Here is a 13199-nt window from a genome sequence, read left to right as displayed (position 1 = left end):
GCCCAGTGCACGACATTCATGCACTGGGGGTGGGGGGGTGGGGCCCTCAGCCTGGCCTGCACCCTCTCGCAGTCAGGGACCCCTCGGGGGATGTCCGCATGCTGATCGCCCCTAACCCCTCTGCCTGCCTGCCTGCCTGGTGGACATCCTTAGCGCTGCCATGGAGCCGCTGCGCTCGCCAGCCATGAGCCTGGCTCAGGGCTTCTGGCTGAGCGGCGCTTCTCCTGTGGGAGCGCACTGACCACCAGGGAGCAGCTGCTGCGTTGAGCATCTGCCCCCTGGTGGTCAGTGCACATCATAGTGACCGGTCATTCCACTGTTCAGCTAATTTGCATATTAGCCTTCTATTATATAGGATGTTATGAGCATTTCCACATTACTTAATATTATTTAAAACATGATTTTAGGGGAGAAATTCTACCTTGTAGGTTTACCATAAATTAACAATTCTCCTAATGTTCCATTTAGGCTGTTTCCCTTGTTTTGCTTTTTTACCTCAAATCGTAAATATCTTTCAATTTCTGACACCACTTCTGATTATCTTCTATAACAGCACCCCACATCCCAGTCCCAAGGGTACAGCTACTTAAGAATACTGGAATGTGACTGTGTCTAAAGGCTATGCCAATGAAACCCCCAAGAGGGACTTCTGTCTCATCACGCATGTCTGTGTTGAGGCTGATTATTACGATTAAAAAATGTTCCCTAATTGGGCAGGCCAAAACTGCTAGCCTACTTTCTCTGATAATCTTTCTCAGATTATTTTTCACATGCTTAGTTATTTGTGTTTCTTCCATAAAATGCTTGACTTATTTATTTTTAGAAGAATATATGACAAGAGAACCCTGTAGGAAAAGGAACAAGAAACATCTTGGGAAATTAACACCACCCCCCAAAAATTTGATCCATACCTGGACTACACTATAATATTTTAATTCAGTTTCAAAGGAAAGATAAGCATCTAAGTAGAAAATATTCAAAAATTTAACATTTATATAAAACTGAAAAAGAATCACCTTTAAAAATAAAAATACAGAGTAATTTAGAAAACCTACTCTTGGCAGGAAAATATAGTATAAATTAATTAGTAAAAACTATAACATGGAAATACATTTTCAAGATAATTTTATTTTTTATTATAAAAAAAGTTCACAAGTAATATAAATCTGGTAAAGCGTGCGCGCACGCACTCACGCGTGCACACACATACACACAGAGAGAAATTTGAATATCATGTTTTCCAGATTTGTACAATACTAATTTGGCAGAATAAACTCTACAGCAGACTGGTCATTGGCCATATTCCCCAAGGCAATGCTCTTCAGTCTGGTAGCATGCTATTACTAAGTCAGAACAAGGGACATTTTTTAATGATTTTTAGAAAGTCATCAATGGAATAGTTTCAATGTTAATATTTCCTAGTTGTGCCCAGCCGGTGTGGCTCAGTGGTTGAGGACCTATGAACCAGGAGGTCACGGTTCTAATCCCGGACAGGGCACATGCCACATGCCCGGGTTGTGGGCTCAGTCCCCAGTAGGGGCCGTGCAGGGGGCAGCCCATCAATGATTTTCTCTCATCATTGATTTTTTTCTCTCTCTCTCCCTCTCCCTTCCTCTCTGAAATCACTAAAAAGTATATTTAAAAAAAAAAAAATTTCCTACTTGTGCAGCTACAACACATGTATCACAGAGGAAGTTCATCAGAGTCTATGTACTCAGTAAGGACTGCTGTCTCCTAACAAAGACGACAGAATCCTAGAGGAATAACGCAAATATTTGAATAAACAAAAATTGACACAAAAATGGGCATTTTTATCAGTGACTCTAATGAATGAGCTGTCCTGGAACAGTCCCCTTGAAAGTGACGCTGAGACAGGCTGTGGTGACCAGGTTCCTAGTCCAGTCTACATGTAACAGTTCCCGTAGAATCACAGACCAGAGCTACCTTCTTCATCCACGTCATCAGAAGAAAATAAATGATAATCCTAACAGTGATGCTCTGAACACATTTCCTCTGCCACACTCCCATGGCACACGGAGGAAGAAGCCCATTCCCTCAAGGGGAAGAAACGGTGTAAATGGGTGGCAAGAAGGCAGGAAACCCGGTTTGGGGCTATTGTTTCTCACAGGTAGCAGCTGCTTAGAAGCACATGACAGTGGGGTGGGGAGAGAGTCTCACTTTGTTCATAAATTTGTAAATTCAGATCTGATGTTATTGTTTCTTCCACTTAATTGATACATGATTGATTCTGATATGAATTAATCTATTTTGAATCCAATTGTTACATCTCATGAACACCCTAGTGCAGTGGTCGGCAAACTGTGGCTCATGAGCCACATGCGGCTCTTTGGCCCCTTGAGTGTGGCTCTTCCACAAAATACCGGCTCTTCCACAAAATACCGACTTCTGCGCATGGGCCAGCAAGTTTCAATTGCACTGTACGTGCGCCCGCACATGGTATTTTGTGGAAGAGCCACGCTCAAGGGGCCAAAAAGCCGCATGTGGCTCGCGAGCCCTGGTTTCCCAACCACGGTCCTACTGAATCTGGAGCTATTCCTGCAGAGCTGAAAGTATACACCCCCACCCATAGGGCAGGCTGTTTTTCTCTCTCCTTTTTTAAAAATTTTAATATTTTTATTGTTTTCAGAGAGGGAGGGAAGGGGAGAGGGAGAGAGAGGGGGAGGGGGAGAGGAAGAGAGAGGGGGAGGGGGAGAGGGAGAAGGAAATATCAATGATGAGAATCACTGATTGGCGGCCTCCTGACCGCCCCCTACTGGGGATCGAGCCCACAACCCTGGCATGTGCCCTTGACCAAAATCGGACCTAGGACCCTTCAGTCTGAAGGCCGACACCCTATCCACCCAGCCAAACCGGTTCGGGCTCTCTCTCCTTTTTAATAAGCTGCCTGATTACCTTCCCCAAATTTGCCATACATAATTTTGGCAGTAATGAAGCAATTACATCAAACTTGGCTCTACAGCATGAAGTACACTTAATAAGCAGGAACATCCTTAATATCCAAATGTGATCCACAGGCAAGTTTTCATGACAAATGATCATTTCCTATATAATTTAGCTGGTTAGAGTAGAAAAGAACTGCATAATTTTCTTCAAAAGAATCCTACCTTTTGGTCTTCGATCTCTTGTTCTTTTAGCAGTCGCTCCAGGTCAGCCATATCATTATGCTCAAATAACTTAATGTTACTACGTGATGCCTGTAATCCTTTCTGAATAGCAAAGCAGGCAGCTCTATCTCTGTAAGGAAGAGTACAACCAAACTGGGGTTTAAAGGGCTTGTCAATATTCTTAGCATTTGAGTAGGATGACCTACATTTACTTGTTAATGGGAACATGACAAATAAATAAAGCACACCTGAACATTTTTACATCACTGTTTGCGCTTCCCCCTGCAAGCGCTTTCCACAAAACTACATCCTGGTTCTGTTCTAAGCAGCTCTCTTCTGTATTTTCACCTCGGCGTCAGCAGGCTAAGGCCTTACTGTGCATGGGCTCTCGGTTTACTCTCAGCAACGCTCTCTGAGAAATGCACGAACACTCACACTGCACCACGGCGGCACCTCTGGTTGGGATGCCACGCTCAAGAGAAGCCATCCTGGAGAGCTGACTATCCGCAAAACCAGGTAGAACTCTGAATCTTGCAGATTAAACTTCCATGAGATCTTCTAAATTGGGTTAATTAGGAGGAAATATATTTTTAAAGTAAGTTGTATTAATTAAAAGTATATGCAAGATTTCTATGTCTGGGAAGATGAAGTAGACACATTTTCCCTATTTTTCTTACTAGGTGTTTCTTATCTTTTTTTTAATTTTTAATTTTTATTTTTTTTAATATATTTTATTGATTTTTTTACAGAGAGGAAGGGAGAGAGATAGAGAGTTAGAAACATCGATGTGAGAGATACACCGATCAGCTGCCTCCTGCACATCTCCTACTGGGGATGTGCCCGCAACCCAGGTACATGCCCTTGACTGGAATCGAACCTGGGACCTTTCAGTCCACAGGCTGACGCTCTATCCACTGAGCCAAACCGGTTTCGGCACTAGCTGTTTCTTACTAGGGGTTTCTTACCAAACCCCTAACATTACATATAAAATAAGTCTAAGAACACTGAAAGATGGAGAGAAAAGTCAGACCAGCTAGGGACCTGAGAAATGGCATGACACCAGTTTCCTGGATTTCCCAGACTGAGGGCTGATGAAGCTGGCCACCTGGAAATGCCACGGACACAGACAAAACAACTAACAGAAGTCTGTGTTCTGTAGCCAAAGGGAGAGGAAAGAGGGCTCCCAGCTGACAATAACGGCTCCGTTGCAGCCACACCACAGGAATATCGGGCCCACCCTCCGCACCAGCAGAGGCTGAGAGGGAGGGCTTAGCCCAGCCGGATCCGGCTCCTTTGAAATGAATAAAACTAAAAAGAAAAAAGACCGCACCCTTTTATGTAATGATGTTTACTTTGAATTTATATTAGTTCACACAAACACTCCATCCATGCTTTTGTTCCGGCCCTTCCCCCCCCCCCCCCCCCCCGGTCCAGTTTAAGAACCCATTGTGGCCCTCGATTCAAAAAGTTTGCCCACCCCTGGCTTAGCCTCTGACCCTGGTGAGGCTGTAGCAAGGCACCTCAGCATCCCCAGGTGGTGCTGGAGAAGGGAGCTGAGACATTGATCTGTGCCGATGGGTAACATGGGGCTACAACATGGTGTCAGTGAGACCATGGAGAGCATGCCAAGTTCCACTCACCCTGCAGTTAGGGGCAACCTCTCTCTCCTGAATGTGGCCTGTATCAGAGGAGGCTCAGGAGAATGAGGGAGAGAAAGCACCCGCTCAGTGTCAACCAACTATTACCTGTCTTACCAAGAACCAGAGGTCTTTAAGCAGAATGAAAGAAAACAGCCAACAAATGGCAGTCCTGAGATGATAGGGAGTCAGGGCTTCTGATAACTTTAGAGCAATCATGGCAACAATATTTTCTCCAAAAATAGAAAAGAGACCTATCTAACAATCCAGCAATTTAACTACTGGGTATTTATCCAGAGAAAATGTAAGCACTAATTCAAAAGACATATGCACCCTTATGTTCATTGCAGCATTATTTACAATAGCCAAGATATGAAAGCACCCCAAGTGTCTATTAGTAGACAAGTAGATAAAAAAGCTGTAGTACAAATACACAATGGAATATCACTCGGTATAAAAAGAATGGAATATTAAAGAATATTATGCTGAGTGAAAAAAGTCAGACAAAGATAAATACCACTTTGAGGAGGCAGAGGAAGGTAGGCAGTCAGAATCGGGACCATGGGAAGAGGAAGTAAAACCAGGAACCCGCCCTAACTGGTTTGGCTCAGTGGATAGAGCGTCGGCCTGCGGACTGAAAGGTCCCAGGTTCAATTCCGGTCAAGGGCATGTACCTCAGTTGCAGGCACATCCCCAATAGGAGGTGTGCAGGGGGCAGGTGATCGATGTTTCTCTCTCATCGATATTTCTAACTCTCTATCCCTCTCCCTCTCTGTAAAAAATCAATAAAATATATTTTAAAAACAAAACAAAACAGGAACCCAACTAGGTGGAGTTACAAAGACACCAACTGGGCGGGGAAGGAAGGACACCTGAGAGAGGCATGAACTTGAAAATGTATGGATATTGCTAAGACAGGAGGCATGCAAATAACCAATCATAAGGCAGTGAGGCATATAAACCAATCCCAAGGATATTGCTAAGCAGAATTCTTTAAAAAGTCCAATCAGGAGCTAGCAAGGCTGTATCCACACCCTCAATTAAAAAGCGTGCACTCCCTCTTGCCGCTCTCAGGGCGCAAAGGGTTCCTGATGTTCCTGTGGTGGGAGCACACGCCTGCGCCCATGTGGCTGATGGCCACTGGGACTCTACACATGGACTGATAGACTTTACACCCGACTATCACATGGAAAGGAAGCCTGGACGCTGGCTGCTCCTGGAACCCCAGCTGCACCTGTTCCAGGACTGGTTTCTCCCAATGAACTTCGGTTCCGCTAATCATTTTTGTCTGTGGCTTCATTCTTCGATTTCTCGAGACAATGAACTCGGACTCAAACACCCCACATTTCGGTTTCAATATAATTGTACTTATATGTGGAACTAAAAACACACACACACAAATAAACCCAAACAAATCAAAGCAGAAACACACTCATTCATAGAGGAAATAAACTGGTAATTACCAGAGAGCGTACCCATTCAGTGAGCTGGGGAAAATTGGTGAAGGAGATTAAGAAGTACAAATTTCCCATCATAAAAATTTAAATAAGTCAATGGGGATGTGATGTACAACATAGGGAATCCTATATAATAAGAGAGGAATATGCTAATTAGCCACTATGCCCTGAGGCATAAAGACCAAGCGCAGCACGACCAGATCACGGATCAGCAGGAGGGTGGCCCAGCGAGGTACAAGTGGGCTGCGGAGAGCTACAGGAGGGGGCAGGGCAGCAAGCTGGGGGGGGGGGGGGGGGAGCTACAGGAGGGCAGGGCAGCGACCTACTGCCTACAAGTGGGCAGCAGAGAGCTACAGGAGGGGGCAGGGCAGCAAGCTGGGGGGGGCGGGGAGCTACAGGAGGGCAGGGCAGCGACCTACTGCCTACAAGTGGGCAGCAGAGAACTACAGAATGGGGCAGGGCAGCAAGCAAGTGGGAGGTGGAGAGGGCAGGGCAACAAGCTATGGGGGGGGGTCAGGGGGAGGTACAAGAGGGCAGGGAAGCAGGCAGAGAACTACAGGAGGGCGGGGCAGTGGGCGGAGAGCTACAGGAGGGCGCATGGATTCGTGCGCAGAGCTACTAGTATAGCAATAATACTGTAATAACTTGGTATGGTAACAGATGGTAATTAGACTTACTAGGGGATCAATTCATGTGTACATATACAAGTATCAAATCACTATACAGTGGAACCTCGTTTCTTGAACTTAATTTGTTCTGAAAGGCTGTTCGAGAAGCAATTTGTTTGAAAACACAATCATTTTTCCCATTAGAAATAATGTAAATTGAATGAATCCATTTAAGACCTTCAACTGATTCCTTGTTTTAACTTTTCTTAAATACAGCACGTCTAATGTACTGTTTGATCTGGAAAAAAAAAATTTCTTAAATTTATAAAACCACCCCTACTAGCCTTAAACAAATTTTTACTATATCCCTGCCTGGGAATGCTATCACTGGCTAACTGCTTCCCTTTATCTGCTCAGCAGCAGTCTTTCCACCTATTCAATGCCTGTGACTGTTTTGTGAACACTTTCACACCCTTAGTAACATTAGCACTCTTGGTTTCTTTATGTTTTAAAATTGTACTAATCATAGATTTCCAGCAACAAAAGCATTCTTGCCTCTGTTCCCTGAGAGATAATTTCTGTCATGCTGAGGTATCAGCATAAAAGAATTGTCAGGTTGAAAACTGAAGTTTTAATAAACAACCCAGATATTTTTTTCTGTGAACAACTTGGTCCAGAACCTAACTGTTCGAGATGGGAGACATTTGAGAAACAAGGTTTGACTGTAGTGTGCATCTGAAACTAATAAGATATTGTATGTCAATTATATGCCAATAAAAAAACGTTTTCAATGAAACCAAGAGCCAGTTCTTTAAAAAGATAAACAAGATTGAGAGACCTTCAACCAGACTCATCAAGAAAAAAAGAGTTGAAAGATAAAATCAGAAATGAAAGAGGAGAAGCAACAACTGACACCAAAGATACACAAAAGATTTAAAGAAAATATTACGAACAACTGTTTGCCAACAAATTGGACAATCTGGAAGAAATGGTTAAATTCCTAGAAACATACAATCTCCCAAAACTGAATCATGAAGAAAAAGAAAATCTGAACAGACAGATTACAATTAATGAAATTAAAGCAGCAATCAAAAAACTTCCAACAAACGAAATTCCTGGACCAGACGGTTTCACAGTTGAATTTTACCAAGACTTCAAGAAAAACTTATACCTACCGTTCTCAAGCTATTCCAAAAAAACTCAAGAGGAGAGAAGACTGCCAAGCTCATTTTATGAGGCCAGCGTATCCTAACTCCAAAACCAGATAAAGATACTACGTAGAAAGAAAATTATAGGCTGCTAAAATCCTCAACAAAATATTAGCAAACCAAATCCAGCAATATATTAAAAAGATCACACACCATGATCAAGTGGGATCAATTCCTGGGATGCAAGGTTTGTATAGTATCCACAAATCAATTAATGTGATACACTATATAAACAAAATGCAGAATAAAAGTCATATAATCATATCAATAGATGCAGAAAAAGCATTTAACAAAATCCAGCACACATCCTATAAAATAAAAGTCTAGGTGGCATCACGTGATGTCACAAGATGGCTACCACAAGATGGTTGGCAGGGGAGGGCAGTTGTGGGCAATCAGGCTGGCAGGGGAGGGCAGTTGGGGGTGAAATCAGGCCAGCAGGGGAGGGCAGTTGGGGGGGCAATCGAGCCAGCAGGGGAGCAGTTAGATGTCAATCAGGCCGGCAGGGGAGCGGTTAGGGGGCGATCAGGCAGGAAGGCAGGCAGCGGTTAGGAGCCAGCAGTCCTGGATTATGAGACATAGACAGTAAAACCTTGGACATTTTCAGGTAACACTTTCTCTACTATATCTCCTCTGGCAAGGGAAACAAAAGAAAAAAATAAACAAATGGGACTACATCAAACTAAAAATTTTTTGCACAGCAAAGGAAACCATCAACAAAATGAAAAGACCACCAATAAAATAAAAAGACAACCCAGAGAATAGGAGAAGATATTCATCAATGATATATCTGATAAGAGATTAATACCCAAAATTTATATACAACTCAACATAAAAAAAAACCTAATGAAAAAATGGGCAAAGGCATTGAATGGGAGAACATATTCACCAATGATACATCTAATAAAGGGTGAATATCCAAAATGTATAAAAAACTTATACAACTCAACACCAAGAAAACAAACAATCCAATTGAAAAATGGGCTAAGGACCTGAATAGATACTTCTCCAAAGAGGACATGTAGATGGCCAATAGACATATAAAAAGATGCTCAATGTCACCAATCATCAGAGATATGCAAATTAAAACCAAAATGAGAAATCACCTCATGCCTGTCAGAATGGCTATCATCAATAAACCAACAAACAACATGAGGATGTGAAGAAAAGAAGGGTACACTCATGTACTGTTGGTGGAATGCAGTTTGGTGCAGCCACTGGAGTTACCTCAAAAAATTAAAAACGAAACTGTTTTTTGACCCAGTGATTCCACTTCTGGGATATAGCCGAAGAAACTTGAAACACTAATTCAAAAGAATATACGCCCCCGCTATGTGCATTGCAGCATTATAAACAACTTGAGGCCTGGTGCAAAAAATTCATGCATGGGATGGGGGTCCCTAAGCCGGCCTGCACCTCTCGCAATCCAGGACCCCTCAGGGGATGCCCGACTGCCAGTTTAGGCTTGATCCCACAGAGGGATCAGGCCCAAACTGGCAGTCGGACATCCCTCTTGCAATTCGGGACCACTGGCTCCTAACCCCTGGCCTGCCTGCCTGCCTGATCACCCCTAACCGCCTCTGCCTGCCTGCCTGATCGTCCCTAACCACTCGCCTGCCTTTCTGATTGCCCCTAACCGCTCACCTGCCTGCCTGATTGCCCCTAATTGCCTCTGCCTCGGCCCCCACCACCGCGGCTTCATCCAAAAGGACATCCAGAATGATGTCCAGAAGGTCATTCAGCTGTCTGGTCTAATTAGCATATTACGCTTTTATTATTATAGACTAGAAGCCCATTGCATGAAGATTCACACAATAGGCCTTCCTTCCCCTGGCTGCCAGGACTCGGAACCAGGCCTTTTGGTCCAAACGCAGCGAGGCTTGGCTTCTCCACTCTGGCCACAGCGGAGAAGCCAAGCGTCTTCAGTCTTCAGTCTTCGCTCGGGCTGGAGCCTTCAGTCTTCGCTCCGTGCCTATGTATGCAAATTAACCTGCCATCTTTGTTGGGCTAATTTGCATACTCATCCTGACTGGCTGGTGGGTGTGGCGGAGTGACTACCAATTTACATATTTCTCTTTTATTAGTATAATGGATAAAGCAAAAACTACACTGTCTGACGTGGTTCTCAATGTATGTACAGGACATCTATATTTTTAAAAAGCCTAATATGAATATTGTCCCCTTGGGCAGTCGTTCATCCATGAGTTTGACCACTTGCTATGATGTGCACTGACCACCAGGGCGCGGCAACCAACCTCCCGTGGTGCTCGGGCGGAGGCTGCTACCTCTCGCCAACTACCTGGGGGCAGGAGTGACAGAGACAGAGGTGCTGTGAGAATGCGGGGTGTCCGCCGGACTCACTCTCACTCCATCTGCTACCCTACCCAGGGACACCAGGCGCCCATGAGGAGTCCATCCCACACCCACGTGGCCTCTTCTGGTGAGCCACAGCTGCTGGGACTGCAGGGGCCAGTTGGGCTCACCAGGGTTCATGCAGAAGCTGGTCTGCGAGGCTGACTGGGAGAGTGCACTGCCTGCCTGGCTTCCATGTGGCGCCACTGGGCAGCCCAGAGGCCCATGCTGCACCACAGCCCACAGCATCTAGCCATGCTCACTGCATCTCCCCATGGGGACTCGGGTGCTGTGACTCAGGTGAAGGGGGGCACTTGGGGGACTTAGGTATTGCCCAGAACCCGGAGGTCAGGTGGGACCTACCCTTCCACACCAGACACTCACGCTTCAATTGCCAGCCAGGCTTTTGAATTTCATGCATCAGGCCTCTAGTGTATATATATACTAGAGGCCCGTGTCAGGAAGATTCCTGCAAGAATAGGGCTTCCTGAGGCCGGAGAGAAGCAGAGAAGGGAGTGAAGCCCGCCTCGCTCCCTCCCGTCTCCGCCACTTCGTTCCCTCCCGTCTCCTCCGCCTCATTCCCTCCCGTGTCTGCCGCCTCGCTCCCTCCCTTCTCCGCCATCTCGCTCCCTCCCTTCTCGGCCACCTCGCTCCCTCCCTTCTCCGCCGCCTCGTTCCCGCCCGTGTCTGCTGCCTCGCTCCCTCCCGTCTCCGCCACTTCACTCCCTTCCGTCTCCGCTGCCTGAGCTCCGTGCCCATCTCAGCTGCCTTGGCTCCATTCCCTTCTCCGCCATTTCGCTCCCTTCTGCAGTTCTGGGCTTCCTTCTGCTGTCTTCAGTCTTCACTCTTTGCCTGTGTATGCAAATTAACTGCCATCTTTGTTGGGTTAATTTGCATATCACTGATTGGCTGGTGGGCATCGCGGAGGGATAATCAATTTTCATGTTTCTCTTTTATTAGTGTAGATATAAAAGCCTAAGCGACTGTCCAACTGTTCGACCGGTAGCTATGCAATGACCACCAGGGGGCAGATGCTCAATGCAGGAGCTGCCGAGCTGTGGTGATTTGGCAGCTGCGGTTCTCAGGTGAAGCCCCTGGAACCAGAGAGGAGGGAGCCTAATTATGGGGTGTGTCACCTGAGAACTGCCCTCTTGCAATCCGGGACCCTGGGGGGATGTCAGAGAACCAGTTTCGGCCCAATCCCTGTAGGCCAGGCCAAGGGACCCCACTGGTGCACGAACCCGTGCACCAGGCCTCTAGTATTTAAATAATTACATAAAAAATGAGGATAGTAGAGGGATGTATATAAGGTAAAACTTTATACTTAAACTGGTAAGAAAATGAGCAGTAGAATGTGATAACTTATGTGTACATATAATGCCATACTTAGAGCAATGACTTAAAAAACTATGCAAAGAGAAACAGTAAAAAACAATATTGGTAAATAGAAATGGAATCCCCAAACATGGTCAAATAACCAACAAAGAGGAAAGGGAAAGTAGAAAAACAAAAACTCAGAGAGCAAGTAACAAACAAAATGGCAGATATAAGGCCTCATATATCACTAAATGAAAATAGCCAAAACATACAATTTAAAGTTAGAGATTGACAGAATAGATTGAACATGACTCAACCATATGCTGCCTATAAGAAATTCACTTCAAATGTAATAATAAAAGTAGTTTATTATTAAATAATAAAAATACACACACACACACATATATTATTCAATAACATTGGTAATGAGTGCATATATACTACATACAATAAATATACCATGCAAACATTCGCCAAGGGAAAGCAGAATTGCCTATGTTAATATCTGATAAAGTACACTTTGGGACAAAGAAAATTACCAGAGACAAAGATGCACATTATATAATGGTAACAAGGGTCTTATCCTAGAACCGTGGCTAGCAAACCGTGACTCACGAGCCACATGCAGCTCTTTGGCCCCTTGAGTGTGACTCTTCCACAAAATACCACGTGCAGGCGTGCACATACAGTGCAATTGAAACTTTGCAGCCCATGCGCAGAAGTAAGTATTTTGTGGAAGAGCCGGTATTTTGTGGAAGAGCCACACTCAAGGGGCCAAAGAGCCGTATGTGGCTTGCAAGCCGCGGTTTGCTGAGCCGCAGTTTGCCGACCGCTGTCCTAGAGACTTGGAATAAATATGCACCAAATAATAGAACTGCTAAAGAAAAGAAACAAAAACGGATAAAAGTGAAATGAGAAATTGACAAATCACAACTACACCAGCTGATAGAACTACTAGACAGAAAATCAGCAAGGATAGAAAAGAACTCAACAACACTATCAACTGTCATTTATAGAACACTCCAGTGAACAGCAGAATATTCTTTTTAAAGTGACAACAGAACATTGTTTAAGAGAGACCACATCATGAGCCATAAAACAAACTACAACAAATTTAAATATTCTAACACTTGGAAACTAAACAATACACTTCTATATAATCCAGGGGTCAAAGAGAAGGTTTACAGGGAAATAAAACACAATTAAATAAAAATGAAAACAAACACATCAAAATTTATTAGACACAACTAAAGGAATGCTGAGAGGGAAACTCATAGCACTAATGCATTACAAATAAACTGATAATGAGAAGGCAGGAAATAATATTAAAAGTCAAAAAAACTGAAAACAAAAATAGAATAGAAAAAAATGTCAATAAACCAAAGAGAAGATCAATAAAATGGACAAACCTTTAGGAAGACTGACAAAAAAGAGAGTAGACACAAATTACCAGTCATAAATGAAATGGGGTGTCACTACAGGTTCTGCAGACAGT

At 44.2% G+C, this 13199-nt stretch overlaps 1 protein-coding gene across 2 annotated transcripts in view; it reads right to left on the bottom strand.

Moving 5' to 3' along the window:
• SPTLC1 (serine palmitoyltransferase long chain base subunit 1) overlaps positions 1–13199 on the bottom strand; it is an 89578-nt gene that overhangs the window by 31086 nt on the left and 45293 nt on the right. For both annotated transcript variants that reach the window (XM_081103216.1, XM_081103217.1), the window contains exon 7: positions 3126–3255. In XM_081103216.1, the coding sequence (XP_080959342.1) occupies positions 3126–3255 (130 nt within the window). The remainder of the gene's footprint in view (positions 1–3125; positions 3256–13199) is intronic.

This window comes from Myotis nattereri (genome assembly GCF_964212035.1).
Source record: "Myotis nattereri genome assembly, chromosome: 12".
Taxonomy (NCBI): Eukaryota; Metazoa; Chordata; class Mammalia; order Chiroptera; family Vespertilionidae; genus Myotis; species Myotis nattereri.
Note: the sequence above shows the minus strand (reverse complement) of the source record. Positions and strands in the feature narration are given on the sequence as shown.